The sequence below is a fragment of the Haliotis rufescens genome, unplaced genomic scaffold (genome assembly GCF_023055435.1).
Source record: "Haliotis rufescens isolate VD_foot unplaced genomic scaffold, xgHalRufe1.0.p SCAF_12, whole genome shotgun sequence".
Lineage (NCBI taxonomy): Eukaryota > Metazoa > Mollusca > Gastropoda > Lepetellida > Haliotidae > Haliotis > Haliotis rufescens.
The window spans coordinates 4,696,617-4,715,826 of NW_025963802.1; the positions used below are offsets into that span (position 1 = coordinate 4,696,617).

Here is a 19,210-nt window from a genome sequence, read left to right on the forward strand (position 1 = left end):
GCCATAAATAATTTAACCCATCAATCAGACACTGCGGCCACTTAGCGGTACCGGGTATAACTGCATCGAGGACCGCCACCGTGGTCTAGTGGTAGAGCGTCTGCCCGGAGAGCGGAAGGTCAGGGTTTGATCATCGGTCACGTCATACCAAAAGACGTTAAAAGATTGCACTTGTTGTTACCCTTCCTGGCGCAAGGACTGGTCTGCTAGGAGTCGGCATACTGTGTCTGAGTTGGGTATTCATGTTAAACCGCGGCATGGAATCTCAGTGGGCTATGACTATAAAAATGGCATTAGCTCTTGCTAGAACAAGCAGCCACTCACATGTCGCTAATAAAGTGCAATATTCTTGAACGCGACGTCAAACCCCATTCACCTCAGCTCACCTCACCGAGCTGCTTCAACTTCAAACATGTCAACATGGAACCCTTATTATTTATTGAATTACCGAAACTCTCACTATCATACCACGGTGAACACAAACAGTCGTGCATCATAAGAGTGAGAGAGTGAATGAGTTTGGTTTAACGCCGCTTTTAACAATATTCCAGTTATATCACGGCGTGTCAGCTTAATGTGGAAGGAAAGCCCGAAGTGATGCAGGTCTCAGACGTTTACCACTTTGGTGAAACCCACGAGCACGGGTATGGTGCTGACAAACCTAGAAACATAATCGGGGCGAACCGGGATTCGAACCAACAATCATAGGTTTCTGGCGTGCCGAAGGGACGCAACTCTGCACAGCGAATCGCGGCGCCTTAGACGACTGGGCCACCCGTGCATCATAAGAAACACTACAGTTACACATAGCAAGAATCACTTAACGTCATCAGAAACAGTCACTTAAAGTCATTTAACGCAAGAATCATCAAACGTCATATATAATTAAATACTAAAACGTATAGCCACAAGGACTAAACGTCATATATCCAAAGAAAGGTCATATATCATTAGACATACAGATCGTCACATATTGAACGGAGAGTCATATATCGAAAAAAACACTACTCGTGATGCATCAAAGATAAACAAACATAATAATGATATTTCCTTGCTTGACAACGGTACAAGGATCTATACCGAAACGTCGCTTTACAGTAGAGAGGTTGTTATCCATAACTACTTTGAGAAGAAATGAAGATCATATATCACACGAATCAATGGGAACCATACATCAGAAGAATTTCTATATCTCGTATGTCCCAATAAACACAAAGCAAACTATTCACAAGTAGTAGTCAACACCATTCATCCAAAGAATTATTATAAAGAATATTATTATTGCCCCAAGGAAATCCCGACAACGGATAACGTTTCTGTTGCTCCGCTCAGTCATTCCGAACATCACGACAAGCAACAATATGGTACTGTCTTTTCAAAAACATCCCCTTAACTAGCCAGTCTGAAAGCATATCGATCTTCTAGCACCTGTCTTCTTTAACAGATTACTACAAAATTCAATCTATTATCTTCAAGTAATGTAATTACATGCAAAACTGGTTTGTATAATATTAATATTCTGGACGAATAGAAACCAAAGGGAGAAAAAAAGTTGCCTTGAACAAACCAAGCAGCGAAAAAGCGGCAGTCATTTGATGGCGGGGAAAGAGGAAGGAGAGGCAGCCAATGGGTGGTGTGAGGAGAGGCAGCCGATGAATGGTGTAAGGAGGGGCAGCCAATGAGCGGCAGCCAATGAGTAAAGGAAGGAGGGGCAGCCAATGAGTGGTAGGAGGAGGGACAGCCAATGAGTGAAGGGAGGAGGGGCAGCCAATGAGTGGTGGAAGGAGAGGCAGCCAATGAGTGGTGGAAGGAGAGGCAGCCAATGAGTGGTGTGAGGAGAGGCAGCCAATGAGTGGTGTGAGGAGAGGCAGCCAATGAATGGCAGAAGGAGAGGCAGCCAATGAGTGGTGGGAGGAGAGGCGCCAATGAATGGTGTGAGGAGAGGCAGCCAATGAGCGATTGAAGGAGAGGCAGCCAATGATTGGTGGGAGGAGAGGCAGCCAATGAATGGCAGAAGAAGGGACAGCCAATGAGTGGTGTGAGGAGAGGCAGCCAATGGGTGGTGTGAGGAGAGGCAGTCGATGAATGGTGTAAGGAGGGGCAGCCAATGAGCGGCAGCCAATGAGTGGTGGGAGGAGAGGCAGCCAATGAGTGGTGGGAGGAGGGGCAGCCAATGAGCGGTGGAAGGAGAGGCAGCCAGTGAGCGGTGGAAGGAGAGGCAGCCAATGAGTGGTGGGAGGAGGGGCAGCCAATGAGTGGTGTGAGGAGAGGCAGCCAATGAATGGTGGGAGGAGGGGCAGCCAATGAGTGAAGGGAGGAGGGGCAGCCAATGAGTGGTGGAAGGAGAGGCAGCCAATGAGTGGTGTGAGGAGAGGCAGCCAATGAATGGCAGAAGGAGAGGCAGCCAATGAGTGGTGGGAGGAGAGGCGCCAATGAATGGTGTGAGGAGAGGCAGCCAATGAGCGATTGAAGGAGAGGCAGCCAATGATTGGTGGGAGGAGAGGCAGCCAATGAATGGCAGAAGAAGGGGCAGCCAATGAGTGGTGTGAGGAGAGACAGCCAATGAATGGTGTAAGGAGGGGCAGCCAATGAGCAGCAGCCAATGAGTGGTGGGAGGAGAGGCAGCCAATGAGTGGTGTGAGGAGAGGCAGCCAATGAATGGTGGGAGGAGGGGCAGCCAATGAGCGGTGGAAGGAGAGGCAGCCAATGAGCGATGGAAGGAGAGGCAGCCAATGAGTGGTGTGAGGAGGGGCAGCCAATGAGTGGTGTGAGGAGAGGCAGCCAATGAATGTTGGGAGGAGGGGCGGCCAATGAGCGGTGGAAGGAGAGGCAGCCGATGAGTGGTGGAAGGAGATTCAGCCAATGAGTGGTGGGAGGAGGGGCAGCCAATGAGTTGTGGGAGGAGACGCAGCCAATGAGTGGTGGAAGTACCGGCAGCCAATGAGTGGTGTGAGGAGGGGCAGCCAATGAATGGTGTGAGGAGGGGCAGCCAATGAGTGGTGGGAGGAGGGGCAGCCAATGAGTTGTGGGAGGAGACGCAACCAATGAGTGGTGGAAGTAGCGCCAGCCAATGAGTGGTGTGAGGAGGGGCAGCCAATGAATGGTGTGAGGAGGGGCAGCCAATGAGTGGTAGGAGGAGAGGCAGCCAATGAGTGGTGGAAGTAGGGGCAGCCAATGAGTGGTGGGAGGAGGGGCAGCGAATGAATGGTGTGAGGAGGGGCAGCCAATGAGTGGTGGGAGGAGGGACAGCCAATGAATGGCAGAAGAAGAGGCAGCCAATGAGTGGTGGAAGGAGAGGCATCCAATGAGTGGTGTGAGGAGAGGCAGCCAATGGATGTTGGAAGGAGATTCAGCCAATGAGTGGTGGGAGGAGGGGCAGCCAATGAGTGGTGGAAGGAGAGGCAGCCAATGAGCGGTGGAAGGAGAGGCAGCCAATGAGTGGTGGAAGGAGATTCAGCCAATGAATGGTGGGAGGAGGGGCAGCCAATGAGTGGTGCAAGGAGGGGCAGCCAATGAGCGGTGGAAGGAGAGGCAGCCAATGAGCGATGAAAGGAGAGGCAGCCAATGAGTGGTGTGAGGAGGGGCATCCAATGAGTGGTGTGAGGAGAGGCAGCCAATGGATGTTGGAAGGAGATTCAGCCAATGAGTGGTGGGAGGAGGGGCAGCCAATGAGTGGTGCAAGGAGGGGCAGCCAATGAGTGGTGGGAGGAGACGCAGCCAATGAGTCGTGGAAGTAGGGGCAGCCAATGAGTGGTGGGAGGAGGGGCAGCCAATGAGTGGTGGAAGGAGAGGCAGCCAAGAAGTGGTGGAAGGAGAGGCAGTCTATAAATGGCAGAAGGAGGGGCGGCCAATGAGTGGTGGGAGGAGGGGCAGCCAATGAGTGGTGTGAGGAGAGGCAGCCAATGAGTGGTGGGAGGAGGGGCAGCCAATGAGTGGTGTGAGGAGAGGCAGCCAATGAGTGGTGGGAGGAGGGGCAGCCAATGAGTGGTGTGAGGAGAGGCGGCCAATGAGTGGTGGGAGGAGGGGCAGCCAATGAGTGGTGTGAGGAGAGGCAGCCAATGAGTGGTGGGAGGAGAGGCAGCCAATGAGTGGTGTAAGGAGGGGCAGCCAATGAGTGGTGGATGTATGGGCTTCCAATGAGTGGTGGAAGTAGGGGCAGCCAATGAGTGGTGGAAGGAGATTCAGGCAATGAGTGGTGGGAGGAGGGGCAGCCAATGAGTGGTGTAAGGAGGGGCAGCCAATGAGTGGTGGAAGTATGGGCTTCCAATGAGTGGTGGAAGTAGGGGCAGCCAATGAGTGGTGGAAGGAGATTCAGGCAATGAGTGGTGGGAGGAGGGGCTTCCAATGAGTGGTGGAAGGAGAGGCAGCCAATGCGTGGTGGAAAGAGATTCAGGCAATGAGTGGTGGGAGGAGAGGCAGCCAATGAGTGGTGTAAGGAGGGGCAGCCAATGAGTGGTGTACAGAGATGCATCAAAGACATGCGACAGCTCTTTAGAAACTTAGGGAATTAATAACATGAACCAGGAAGATCTTACAAGTTGCAGTGAAACAATGGATAATCCAGGTAGTCGTTAAGTCGAGTCAGGGATAATACGTCTCACAAAGACCCAGGAACAATGCTTCTCACGTAAGGGGTGATATATTGTTTCCAGTCTCCAGTAAGAATCACAGCCATTTTTCCCCTGCAGCTATGATTCCTATGGGCAACAGAGAAGCCTCTTGGGCGTCCAACTACCCTACAGCAGTAACTAGTCAGATTACATGACGCCAAATATGAGGTAATATTGGACTAAAGACACATTCAATTAATGTCCCTAGCGAGAGATGCCAAAACAGAACAAACTCCCATTTGTCATCCACATCCATAATTCACCAATGTTATACAAAAGAAGTACAAACGGAATTGTTTTCAGGTTTTCGCTGGAACATTTATCAGCTTCTTGTGAGGCAATCTGATTAGGTCATACGCGTATTTGTCCACAATCAGTTCGACTTCTCATGCAGTTGGCTCGCCGTTCCGTTATATATGTTAAAGGTGGGTGTGCTGACACCTCTGTGAGTCATGTTTTTATTATAAACAATGCTGATAACTCTCACATTTGTGAGTGGTGTATTAATACCAACAAAATGCTTCCCAGCAATCTGACAATCTCCCATTGTGAATGCATATGTATTCATAAATGCATCACTATCCTGAGGAAGAGACGGTCATGGAATATTCTGAAAGTAATATATATATATATATATATATATATATATATATATATATATATATATATATATATTATCGTGGTGACGTCATATCCTTTTCCTGAAACTGGTAATATATCCAAGGCCCGATATGTCCGATGTTCAATCATCAATACGCTACTATGAATTATTCATGGATGTTTAGGAAAGTTATACGTTTCTGGGATAGCCTGTAGTGTATTGGCCAGCAGCGCGTGGACAACGGCGCTCATTTTTGATAGAGGAATTGATGGACTCACCACCTGGCTCGAGCGAGTAGCTTCCCCTCTGCTTTGAGCGCTCTCCTCTGCGAAGGCTCATTTTGCTGCGACTTCCTGTTCTCTCTGCGTGACCCAAGTACTCCTGGAACACATGCGTTAGATGATTGTGATGATGATGATAAAGTATGCATTTGCAAGAATGTAACATAATCATGCATACAAATAAATTATGTTTCATTATTGAGAAGGATGGTGGGGTAGTCGAGTGGAAGGTCTGGGTTCGATTCCCCTAAATGGGTACAATGTACGAAGTCTATTTCTGATGTCCTCCACCCTTACAGTGCAAGAATGTTGCTGGATTAAAGTTGCGTAAAGTTGTAATCACTCATTCATTACTGAGATCTAAGTACAGGGTCACTTGTTTGTCATAATACTAATCAGGCATCAATATTTATCCTGATTAACCGGAGTAATACCGTTAAGGGCACGTGAGGACACCCAAGAGATTCACCAAAAGCGAAGTTTCGCGATTAACGGGGTTCATACGAACGAGGTTTTACCACATATCAATGATACGTTTATGTATTTATTTCAAAGCTATTTTTGGCCGATGTTAAATTCGTACTAACGCATTCAGTCATAATTGTCAGCCATAGCGCTAAGAATATCGCTTCACTATAAATATAGGGGCCAATATCGGTACAGTTATTTTCAGTAATACTTAATTAATTTTGCTTCATGATGATTGGCTAGTCAACATCACATTAATAAAGATGACGTCACCATTGTTTATGACGTCACAAACGTGTTTTTTTACTGAGGTGATTTGGAGTTGTGATCGGCAAACTCGGGTTTTGCATAATGTCTTTAGAAACGAAGACTGGGTAATCTGTATAATAATAACCTGCTCGCAACATGAAATGACGGATTACGTCCCTCGTGAAATAACGTTACAAATTTAATTCACCCCGGACATCGACTCGTAATTCATCCTAGCTAGTAGATTGTTATCTAAATATACACGCACACACACACACACACACACACACACACACACACACACACACACACACACACACACACAGGCACATAAAGGGAGAGGGAGAGCGAGCGAGAGAAACACACGTACATACACACATACACAGACACACATACACACACACACACAAACACACACGCGCACAGGGAGATACACATATAGACACACACAGACACAGACACTTGCAGGGAGGGAGAGCGAACGAGAGAAACACACGTACATACACAGACACAGACACATACACGCGCAAAGAGAGAGATACACATACAGACGCACACAGACACAGACAGACAGACACAAACAGAGATCCACACAGACACACAATCAGACACACACAGATCCACACAGACACAGACACACACACTGATACTCACACAAACACAGACACCTACACACAGACACACACAGAGATCCACACAGACACAGAAACACACACAGAGATCCACACACACCACACACACACACACCCACACACCCACACACACACACACACAGATCCACACAGATCCACACAGACATAGACATACACCTATATACGCGCACAGACACACACCGTTACCAGTACGTAAAGCTCGAGTAAAGTACATTATATCGGCATTTGCCCGAGGTGGGCGGACGGGCACCGAGCTAATGTGGTTAATGTGCTATGTATAATGTATACACTATGTAATTCCTCTGCAGTAAACAAGCTGTCCATCACCATCGGCTAGCGCATCTTGCAGTACAACTTCGGGAGCAGCCGGTGGCGTCACTGTTCTGTTGTATATCAAAAACATATCTTATTTAATCTTAACAAATTTGTCTTCTCGAAGGTTACTATTGAAGTCAAAGCTGTACACATTAGCAGAGTGTAGCCACGTTATGTCCGACGGTGCCATCACCAAATAAACTGCCCGGAATAACTACTGTTATTCAGAAAGCACATAGCTTCCAAACAAGAGATCCCGGACGACAGGGTTTCCAGTCTCATTGGTTCTACGGTCTCACTGGGTTTCCGGTCTCACAGTCTTTACGGTCTCACTGGGTTTCCAGTCTCTCAGTCTTTATGGTCTCACTGGGTTTCCGGTCTCTCGGTCTTTATGGTCTCACTGGGTTTATGGTCTCACAGTTATTACCGTCTTACTGGGTTTCCGGTCTCACAGTCTTTACGGTCCCACTGGGTTTCCGGTCTCACAGTCTTTACGGTCCCACTGGGTTTCTGGTCTCACAGTCTTTACGGTCTCACTGGGTTTCCGGTCTCACAGTCTTTACGGTCCCACTGGGTTTCTGGTCTCACAGTCTTTACGGTCTCACTGGGTTTCCGGTCTCACAGTCTTTACTGTCTCACTGGGTTTCCAGTCTCTCAGTCTTTACGGTCTCACTGGGTTTCCGGTCTCACAATCTTTACAGTCTCACTGGGTTTCCGGTCTCTCAGTCTTTACAGTCTCACTGGGTTTCCAGTCTCACAGTCTTTACAGTCTCACTGGGTTTCCAGTCTCTCAGTCTTTACGGTCTCACTGGGTTTCCAGTCTCACAGTCTTTATGGTCTCACTGGGTTTCTGGTCTCTCACACTTTATGGTCTCACTGGGTTTATGGTCTCACAGTCTTTACGGTCTCACTGGGTTTCCAGTCTGACAGTCTTTATGGTCTCACTGGGTTTCCGGTCTCTCACACTTTATGGTCTCACTGGGTTTATGGTCTCACAGTTATTACGGCCCCACTGGGTTTCCAGTCTCACAGTCTTTACGGTCCCACCTGGTTTCCAGTCTCACAGTCTTTACGGTCTCACTGGGTTTCCAGTCTCACAGTCTTTACGGTCTCACTGGGTTTCCGGTCTCACAGTCTTTACGGTCCCACTGGGTTTCCAGTCTCACAGTCTTTACGGTCTCACTGGGTTTCCAGTCTCACAGTCTTTACGGTCTCACTGGGTTTCCAGTCTCACAGTCTTTACGGTCTCACTGGGTTTCCAGTCTCACAGTCTTTACGGTCTCACTGGGTTTCTGGTCTCTCAGTCTTTACGGTCTCACTGGGTTTCCGGTCTCACAGGGTTTCTGGTCACCGTTTTGTGATCTGTCCATTGCAGATAACACCTTTCTAAGCCGGCCCATGTTCCCTGAACTAACCCCTGTTTCCATCAACCAGCCCATATTTCCTAAACCAGCCCAAGTTTCCTTAGCTAGCCTATGTTTTCCTGGATCAGCCCACGTTTTCTGGCACCGGAAAGCTCAATGTGTATACGTGATTTCAACAATAACAATGATAATAAAGTCTGTGCCAGGATCACCCGAACCCTCTTTGCTGTATTTATTTTAATAGGTAAATAATAACAACAACAATAATCGTTTAAGGTGAGCATATCCTGCCAAATAGGGGCACGTCATCGAGACACAATGATACGAAATCAACGTCACCGAATGATTCCCGATCCAATTCCAAAGCCCTTTATCGGAAAGAAACCAGTAACATCCGTACGTTTTATAGAACATCCTTCGCCACTTTAACACTACAAACAGAAAAGAAGTGATTTTCAATGTTTGTCTCTAGTTGTAATAGCTCTCTAGTAAAAGTACATGTACGTTTTCTACCCCTGTTGGCATTCCCGGTAAGAAATGGTTACCCGCAACCTCTGCTCGTTGTAAGAGGCTACATAATGTTTCTTTGTTGTATATGACGGCGGTCTGTAAATAAGCGAGTCTGGACCAGACAATCTAGTAATTGACAACATGAGCATCGATCCCCGCAATTGGGATCGATGACATGCATCAACCAAGTCAGCGAGCCTGACCACCCGATCCCGTTAGTCGCCTACCTAATGGATCCGGTGGTCAGACTTTGTGACTTGGCTGATTGCATGTCACCGTAAACCGACGACGTAGATCGCTGCTCATAATATCAGTCACTGATTTGCGTGGTCCAGACACGATTATTTGGAGACCACTGTAATATAAGAAGATCATTGCTGGGTGCGGCGTTAAACAACATATAAGTGTGTACAACTAGAAAATATCGCGGTGGACACGTGATGATCCGGGGTAGAAAAGGTCTTCAGCAACCCATGCTTACCGTAAAAGGCGCCTATGCTTGTCGTAAAAGGCGACTAACGGGATCGAGTGGTCAGGCTCGCTGACTTGGTTGATGAATGTCATCGATCCAAACCGCGTGGATCGATGCTCATGATATTAATCACTGGATTGTCTGGTCCAGGCTCGATTATTTACCCAGACCGCGTCATATAGCTGGAATATTGCTGTGTGCGGCATTAAACAACAAACAAACAAACGAACAAATAATATCGCGGTGACGAAATACAGGTAAATCACTGTCATTGGTTTACCAACAAACGTAAGATTCCATTTTACTGACTGGGAAACCAAACCCTTCAGACAAGTACTCTTCCTGTTTGTAATTCTGGAACTAACCCGCAAATCATGTACAGCCCTTTCTTCTGATCTCTTCCATGTCCTGAACCTTTCCCCGTGTTCAGTCCACAACAGACACTCACGGTCTGGAGCTTGTGCCGACATTTTACGAGCGCTCTAGCCAATTATATTTAACGCCAGGAGCGCTGCTTATCTTCCCTGCAGCCCGCATGCGCAGAAGGGAAGGATCGCGTTTCGAAGGAAGACAATCGATACGATCTGCAATGCTTAAACGATATGGGCAGCCTTTCCTGGTGTTTGACTTCGAGTAATTTCCCTATTACCAAATATGATCGTTACGATGTGTCATTTCGACTCGTTCATTTATTGTGTTCTTGTAACAATCTTGTAAAACTCTTGGAACATATTTGTAACACATGGTTGGAATAACGTTAAATATATAATCTAAACACCGATATATCAGGTTGTAAAACTATCAGTAACGTGAGGTGAGGTGAAATGGGGTTTAACGTCGCGTCTAAGATTATTGCACTTATATAGCAACGTGCATGCACGTGTGTGTGTGTGTGTGTGTGTGTGTGTGTGTGTGGCTGCTTGTACTAGTCCGGACTGATGCCGATTTATAGTGCTAGCTCACTGAGATACCATGCCGCAGTTTAACATGAATACCCCTTTCAGACACAGTATACTGACTCCGAGCCGACCAGTCCTTGTTTTAACCCCTTAATGCCCAGCGCCAGACATGGTAACAACAAGTACCATCTTTTAACGTAACGTCTTTTGGTATGACGCGGTGGGGGATCGAACCCCGGACCTTCCGCTCTCCGGGCGGACGCTCTACCACTAGACCACGGAGGCGGTCATCAGTAACGTACAGCTCTGTCCAAGTTTTTGCAAATAGATAGCGCCAGGCAGGGTAACAACAAGTACCACCTTTGAGTATGACGCAGGCGGGGATCGAAGCACCGGCTTTCCGCCCTCCGTACGAACGCTCTGTCCATTGGGACAGACCAACAGGTACCAACGACCTGTCCAGTAACCTGTAGGCCCGTGTGGTTTCCTGTTGGAGTAAGTGAGTTAGTTGGGTTTAACGTCGATGTGAACCGTATTCCAGCTATATCACCGCGTGTCAGCCTAATGTGGGAGGAAAGCCCGAAGTGATGCAGGTCTGAGACGTTTACCACTTCGGTGAAACCCACGAGCACGGGTATGGTGCTGAAAAACCTAGAAACATAATCGTGGTGAACCGGGATTCGAACCCACAATCATAGGTTTCTGGCGTGCCAAGGGACGCAACTGTGCACAGCGAATCGCGGCGCCGTAGACGACTGGGCAACCCGTGCCCCCACAAAGGGAAGAACAAAAGGGTTAGGATAAATGGGCTTAACAACTCGTTCAATACTATTGCACTTATAGCGACGTGCATGCAGATACCGTGTCGCGGTATATCCCACTCAGACATAGTATACTGGATCCGAGCCGACAAATTCTTGTTTTTACCCTGCCTGCCGATAGCGCCAGGCAGGGTAACAACAAGTACCACCATTGAGTATGACGCAGACGGGAATCGAAGCACCGGCTTTCCGCCCTCCGTACGAACGCTCTGTCCATTGGGACAGACCAACAAGTATCAACGACCTGTCCAGTAACCTGTAGGCCCGTGTGGTTTCCGGTTAGAGTAAGTGAGTTAGTTGGGTTTAACGTCGATGTGAACAGTATTCCAGTTATATCACCGCGTGTCAGCTTAATGTGGGAGGAAAGCCCGAAGTGATGCAGGTCTGAGACGTTTACCACCTCGGTGAAACCCACGAGCACGGGTATGGTGCTGACAAACCAGGAAACATAATCGTGGTGAACCGGGATTCGAACCCACAATCATACGTTTCTGGCATGCCCAAGGGACGTAACTCTGCACCTTAGACGACTGGGCCACCCGTGCCCCCTTTTCATGACAATATAGCTCCACATCAACCAATGCTTGTCGCAAGAGGCCACATCGTGGCTCGTGTGGTCAGGCTCAGTGTTTTTTTGTTGTTTAACGCCGCACTATTCAAGCTCAGTGACTGGGTTAATTGCGTGTCAACATAGCTCGGCGCCATGGGATGTTGCTCATATTATCGATCACTAGTACTGTCTGCTCAACACTCGATTGTTTACGGGCCGCCGTCACATAACTGGAAAATGCCCTGCGTTAAACAACAAACAAATAACCTTAACTATAGGGCTTGTCAACATTCGCTGTTCTAACCAAGCCAACAGCGATACATTCAGAAAAGATGGGGATGTCGTGTGAAGTTGAACGGCGTTCAGACTTACCCGCTGCTCTGGAAATGTCACGAACCTTTCAGGCAGTACTCGTTATATTCAGAACATTGGAAAAACTGCTCATTTGCAGCCATCATTTACGGTTTATGTTTTAGATATAATCACTGAAACCATTCGTCACCACTCGCCCCTTTCCGTAACCTGCCCGGAATAACACGAGTTGGTCACGAATGTTTCTGAAACAGGACTCCGTTTGGAGAGTACCTTCGAAGCCTGAGTGTAGTACGCAAGGTCACCATGTAGCTTGGTTTCAATTACGTCATCACGAGCAATTGCACACTACGTAGTAAACAACATTATTCTTGGCTGCCAACACGCGACAGTGCAGTGTAAGGGAGATAACCCGTTATAGTACTGGTTCTGTCTTCTCGCTGACGATCCCAAGGCAGCTGATATTGATTCTGGTCAGTTATGTCAACACAGGCTATGCGTGCCTAGATCCTATCTGGTACCATGTACTAGTTACAGATAAAAACGTCAGAGTAGCTTTTGTACGTTACAGATACAAATTATAGGGACCCTGTGGCGTTTGTACGTTCCAGATACAACCCATAGCGACAGTTTAGCGATAGTACGTCACAGACACAACTTATACCTACCTTGTAGCGTTAGTACGCTACAGACACAACTTATACCTACCTTGTAGCGTTTGTACGTTACAGATACAACGTATATCGACTTTATAGCGTTTGTACGTTACAGATACAACTTTGGCCACCCTGTAGCTTTTATACGTTCCAGATACAACCCATAGCGACAGTTTAGCGTTAGTACGTCACAGACACAACTTATACCTACCTTGTAGCGTTTGTACGTTACAGATACAACGTATATCGACTTTGTAGCGTTTGTACGTTACAGATACCACCTATAGCTACCCTGTAGTTTTTGTACGTTCCAGATACAACCCATAGCGACACTTTAGCGTTTGTACGTCACAGACACAACTTATAACGACCTTGTAGCGTTTGTACGTAACAGATACAACGTATATCGACTTAGTAGCGTTTGTACGTTCCAGATACAACCCATAGCGACAGTTAAGCGTTAGTACGCTACAGACACAACTTATAACGACCTTGTAGCATTTGTACGTTACAGATACAACGTGTATCGACTTTGTAGCGTTTGTACGTTCCAGATACAACTTATAGCGACCCTGTAGCTTTTGTACGCTCCAGATACAACCCACAGCGACAGTTTAGCGTTTGTACGTAACAGATACAACTTATATTGACCTTTCCGCGTTTGTACGTTATAGATACAACTTATATTGACCTTGCAGCGTTTTTACGTTACAGATACAACTAACATCGACCCAGTTGCGTTTTTACGTTACAGATACAACTTATATCGACCCAGTAGCGTTTGTTCGTTACAGATACAACTTATATCGACCCAGTAGCGTTTGTACGTTACAGATACAACTTATATCGACCCAGTAGCGTTTGTACGTTACAGATACACCTCACAACATCCTTGTAGCATGTACGTTACAGATACACCCTACATCGAACCAGTAGCGTTTGAACGTTAGAGATAAAACATATATCGACTTTGTAGCGTTTGTACGTGACAGATGCAGCCGACATCGGCCCAGTAGCGTTAGTAATCATGTTGCGCAATACAGGTAGATTCGTCTCATTGTTAATACACGTCTTTTTTGACATACAACAGATGGTCCTCTCTTTATCTTTCAATATTTTTATTTAAGATAATAAAAAAATTCCAATTTCCGGTTCATGTGTATATTTATAGTGACTTGACATATGAGGTGATGAAGTAAATCGTGGCTATATACGAATTTCGAAGTGGAAAAGGCATGTACTGCTATACAGCACTGAAAATCAATCTTTTGTTTGACTGGCGCAAGCTGGTTATGGCATATATCAAACCTATGGCATATATCAAACATATATCATGGGTAGTTATCATTTATCAAAAGATGTAAGTCAGGCCCCTCAACGATGTGGCAGGCCGATAACACGTGAAACATCCGATGCCGTTTGCTCACGTGATGGTAGGTGTGAAATGTCCCAATGATTTCCTCATCTCGTGGGACCCCACCTCTCGCGAGATTATAGAACGGTCACATGACGATACTATAAACCCAATTGCCAAGTGTTATGCACGTGCCTGATTGGAATTATGTCATCTTTCATTACGGTTGCTATGGAAATGACGTAAATGATTGTGTTGTGTTTGTCGATACACGAAGGCAGGCTCTGCGGGATAACTCGCAACAGCGGAAGAGTCCGGCAATTGTCAGATTGATAGCAAACATATCTCACAACAACGACACGCACTCAACTCTTCACGATTGAAGTGATCTGTGTCATTCTACAAAAACCTGAATGATATTCCGTGCTCGTAAATTGGAAAACGAATAAGAAGCCACAAAAAAGCGCCTTCAAATAATTGCAGGGAAATCGGCGAAATCTCAAGAGAATATAAAACATACACAATCAATTACTCAATGCATATTTAGCAAAGAAGCTATAATGTTCACCCTAACAGGCTGATGGGACTCCATCTAGAAATAGTTCTATCCTACATCTGTACATGGACCGAATCTATGGACGTCTACAGTTTTTACACAATGTGACCGAATCCCTGATGATTTGGATGGCTGTGGAATATTTGCATCCCAGCTATGATAGAGCGAATTGAGGTTCATCAAACTTTGAACAGCTTTTTAACGTTGCATCACGGCGCGTCAGCACAGCGTGAGATGAAAGTCTACAGGGACACAGGTCATTGTCATTTTCCAGTTGGGTGCAACATACGAGCACAGATCTAGACATGTACAATGAGATCTGTGATCATGGGTAGTGCAAATCTGGACTCGAACGCACGATCAGTACCAGGGGAAGCAACTCTACATGTTGGCCCCTTATACAAAATGGCAGTCGGTGTCCTTCAGCACGTGCTTTGTGCATAAAGATCCTGAGTGACAAAACACTCTCCACAAGACAAGAGGGATGACTTCAACTATCCAGTCATCAACTTTCCCTTTATGTCGAAAATTATTCCAGCAGCTCCAGCCTTTGGTGTTTACATTTCACAACTTTTGAGGTAGAATCGAGCATGCTCTTTCTGAGAAGATTTCAAAGAATGCCATACGACTCTTGCTCAGAAGTTGTTTGATCAAAGTGACAAGCATTTAAACGTTTTATGGTTGACATGTCCAAATTTGACGCAGTGACAAAAATGTTGTCAGATGCAACTCCCTATTTTGGCGCGTACCATATGTTTTTTTTCCAGATGAACAATTGACTAGCCTTTGCATGTATTTGTTACGGGTGCCACCGGTGTGTCAGGATACGCTCACCTTTTCGCGAACACCTGGTATGCTCACTATTTGATAGTGATTCATTAGTGGGAATCGCACGATCGATTCAACAGATATTTCTTATCGATATATTGAGAGAGTTTTGTCGCTTTCTATTTGAAACAAGCGGGAAAGCGGGACACTTCATATCTTTCATTGATTTCGTAATTAATGATCCAACACAGATGTGTTTTGTGGGTGACGCAGTGGGATTGCATAGAGGGGTTGCGGGAATAACTGCCATTCGCAGTATTCTAGTCTTATGAGAGCAATAAGGTCCTTGCGTTGGGTTGAGTGGCGTTTGGGTAGCCTTGTGGTTACGTTGTTCACTCGTCACCCAAAGACTCAGGTTCGATTCCCACAATTTTGACGCCCATTTCTCATGCACCCCAACCCTTCTACCTGATATGTCTGGGATATTATTGAAAGCGGCGAAAACTCTCTCCACTCACCCCTTCCTGTACACACGCACTCACGCACACGCACGCACGCTCACGCACACGCAGAGACAGCGAGAGAGACACAGAAAGAGCGAGAGAGAGACAGAGAGACAGACACAGCGAGAAACATACACAGAGACACACACACAGACACATACACGCACACAGAGACACACCCATACAAACAAACACACACACATACTTTAAATGAAACGAATTTTTATACAGACATGTCTCCCGGTTTTAAAAGAATCAATATCATTCACTATTCAGTCAAATAAAGGAAGACAAATATAGGACACACGTAATCGATACCGGGAACTCAGTCAGCTATCCTCTAACTGAATTATTGACTACAAGCACATGACAGTAAACATATTTCCCCCGATGCAATTACTTGCTATTCCCGTTTCAAGTGTCGCCCATGCTTCTCAGAATGGGCCAGTTCATTCTGATTCAAAATGACTTGAGACATCATACAAATAGGAAAATCTATAAATGAAGGTAATAAATTTGTCTAGGACATTTGGCATCAATGGAATTATATACCGCAAACATTCATAAAAATCAATGCTTCTTCACCGCGGCTGAAAGTGAACTCCAAGGGAAAATTCCTCTGAGCAACAGTATAAGTCCTTAGAAACGAACTAGCTTGCCCAGCAACCATTATTCAGGATGCTTGTATACAAGCACTTAACACTTATATCTGAAGGTTGTGTTCCACGTATAAAAACTGCGTCGTAGACATTCGATTAAAAGAAAAAATCGAAAGGTCATTTCATGGAAGTTTTAGGTCTAGGTATCACCTGGTATCATCACACCCGTGAAGATCCGGGGTAGAATAGGTCTTCAGCAACCCATGCTTGTCGTAAAAGGCCACTAAGCTTGTTACAGGCGACTATCGGGATCGGGTGGTAAGGCTCGCTGACTTGGTTGATGCATGTCATCGTATCCCAATTGCGTGGATCGATGCTCATGACGTCAATCACTGGATTGTCTGGTTCAGATTCGATTATTTTTCAGACCCCCGTCATAGAGCTGGAATATTGCTGAGTGCAGCGTTAAACAACAAGTAAACAAACAAATTGTATCATCACTATTTGATCGTGATTCATAAACACATACTCATAAATACTCGGAATTGTACAATCGACTCTGCTTTCAAGTGAGGTGAGGTGAAATTGGGTTTAACGTCGCGTCCAAGATTATTGCACTTATATAGCGACGTGCATGCACGTGTATGTGTGTGTGTGGCTGCTTGTACTAGTCTGGACTGATGCCGATTTATAGTGCTAGCTCACTGAGATACCATGCCGCAGTTTAACATGAATACCCCACTCAGACACAGTATACTGACTCCGAGCCGACCAGTCCTTGTTTTAGCCCGTTAATGCCGAGCGCCAGACAGGGTAACAACAAGTACAATCTTTTAACGTCTTTTTGTATTGCTTTCAAGTGAAATATTTCTTAATTTGTAAACGGTTTATCGCTATTATTTACCAATATTATGTCACAAGAACACTGGCCAGAACCCAGTTTTACTCGTATAAATTGTTTGTTTTCAGTTTATCGAGTTAGTGAGTAGGTTTTAAGGCCGCTTTGGGCAGTATTCCAGTTATGTCACGTCGTATCAGCTTGATGTGGGAGGAGAGCCCGAAGTGATGCAGGTCTCAGCAGGACGTTTACCACTTGATAAGACCCACGAGCCCGGCATGTTGCTGACAAACTTAGAAACACAATCGGGACGATACGGGATTCGAACCCACTAACATAGGTTTCTTACGTACCCAAGGGACACAACTCAGCAGAGCGAATGGTGACACCTTAGACAATTTGGCCACCTGTGCCCCTTCATCTCACCCCGCCACACCCCACCCCACCCCACCCCACCCCACCCCACCCCAAGGACAAAAGATTTGGACATATGTGATGAGCATTAATAGTAAACATGAACAGATGCTTGAACATGAGGAACATGAGGAACATGAACATGTTATTACAAAAAAATATTTTACCTCAGCCACCCGAGCTATCATCCTTTTGGCCTTGACGTAATTAACACGTTACACCAGTACGTAAGCTTATTTTGTCGCCTATCCTAAAGCACGGTAATTAGTGGACGTATCGTTGGTGTATGTAAGTAAGCAGTAACCTCTGTATTTGTTCATTTGGTAATTTGGGATGGAAGGGCTTGGAGTGGACCACCGATGACCTTTCATAACAGAAATCAATTACCTTTCATCTTTACCCAAGATGAAATATGTATGACATTAGCCTTATATCTGTCTGTGTTTCTGCCCCAAGCTGACTTATAAATATCACCGACGGCTGATGGACAAATGATGACCTTGACCTTCACTTATGCTTTTTGCCAACATTACACGTCGTCATTTTTTTGGACACAGGGTGCCCTTTTCAAACACCTTTAAAGAGGAACACTGTCTTTTTGCAGTGTTTTACGCAGCTTTAGATTTACTAAAAAAATGGTTCGATGGTGAGTACTTCCGGTTCCCGTATCGAGTGGATTTAGACAACAGTTTCTGCTGTAAGGGAGGAGCGTGATGGTGCCCAACAAAACTATCTCATCATTGTCGGAGATCTATGACGTCATTGAGAAATTGATTCAGGCAGCGTGTATTTCAGCGAGTAGATTCATCACAGGGAAAAAGAAATAGCAAGCTTCACAGCTTTAATCGATGTTAAAAATGGAACACAATCGTGTTCGGGACGACCATGAGCATCATCGACTGATTCCATGTCCTCGCCCCGGAGAAGAACATGTCACACAAGAACAATTTATAATACAAAGCCAGAATATGCTCCATTTTTCTATCGCTTTTCTCAAGCCTTACGCCCCGGTTACATGGTGTGTGGTAACGGCTGGAACATCAGTGGCGAAAGAGGCTGATTATCAGGGCCGATAACTCTGTTTTATGTCGGAGTGTTTCCAACAGATGTCTTCAAGAGCCATTCACATGTGAGAGACTTGAATTTCCCTGTCCTATCTCAACATCAATCTACAGTCTGAAACGTACGGGGCAACCAAGGCTACAGTTTGGTCAAAGATGGCGCCGATTCTCCCTGGCACTATGGATCCGATCGGTTGATTGCGCTACCTACAGAATACTTACAGGATCGAGACGAGTCCAATGCTGCCAGGGATGACAGGAGCAAGCCTATCTGCAGAACTGATCATACTGTCGAGTACTGACATAATATCATTAAACAGGCAAATAATTTCCCCATAAACTTCACAGGACACAGT

At 46.0% G+C, this 19,210-nt stretch overlaps 1 protein-coding gene across 1 annotated transcript in view; it reads right to left on the reverse strand.

Annotated features, from left to right (window-relative positions):
* Positions 1-19,210, reverse strand: part of LOC124138056 (1-phosphatidylinositol 4,5-bisphosphate phosphodiesterase epsilon-1-like) — a 385,123-nt gene that overhangs the window by 277,234 nt on the left and 88,679 nt on the right. Inside the window, exon 2 of the mRNA XM_046504564.2 lies at positions 5,490-5,592. Within this exon, the coding sequence (XP_046360520.2) occupies positions 5,490-5,592 (103 nt within the window). The remainder of the gene's footprint in view (positions 1-5,489; positions 5,593-19,210) is intronic.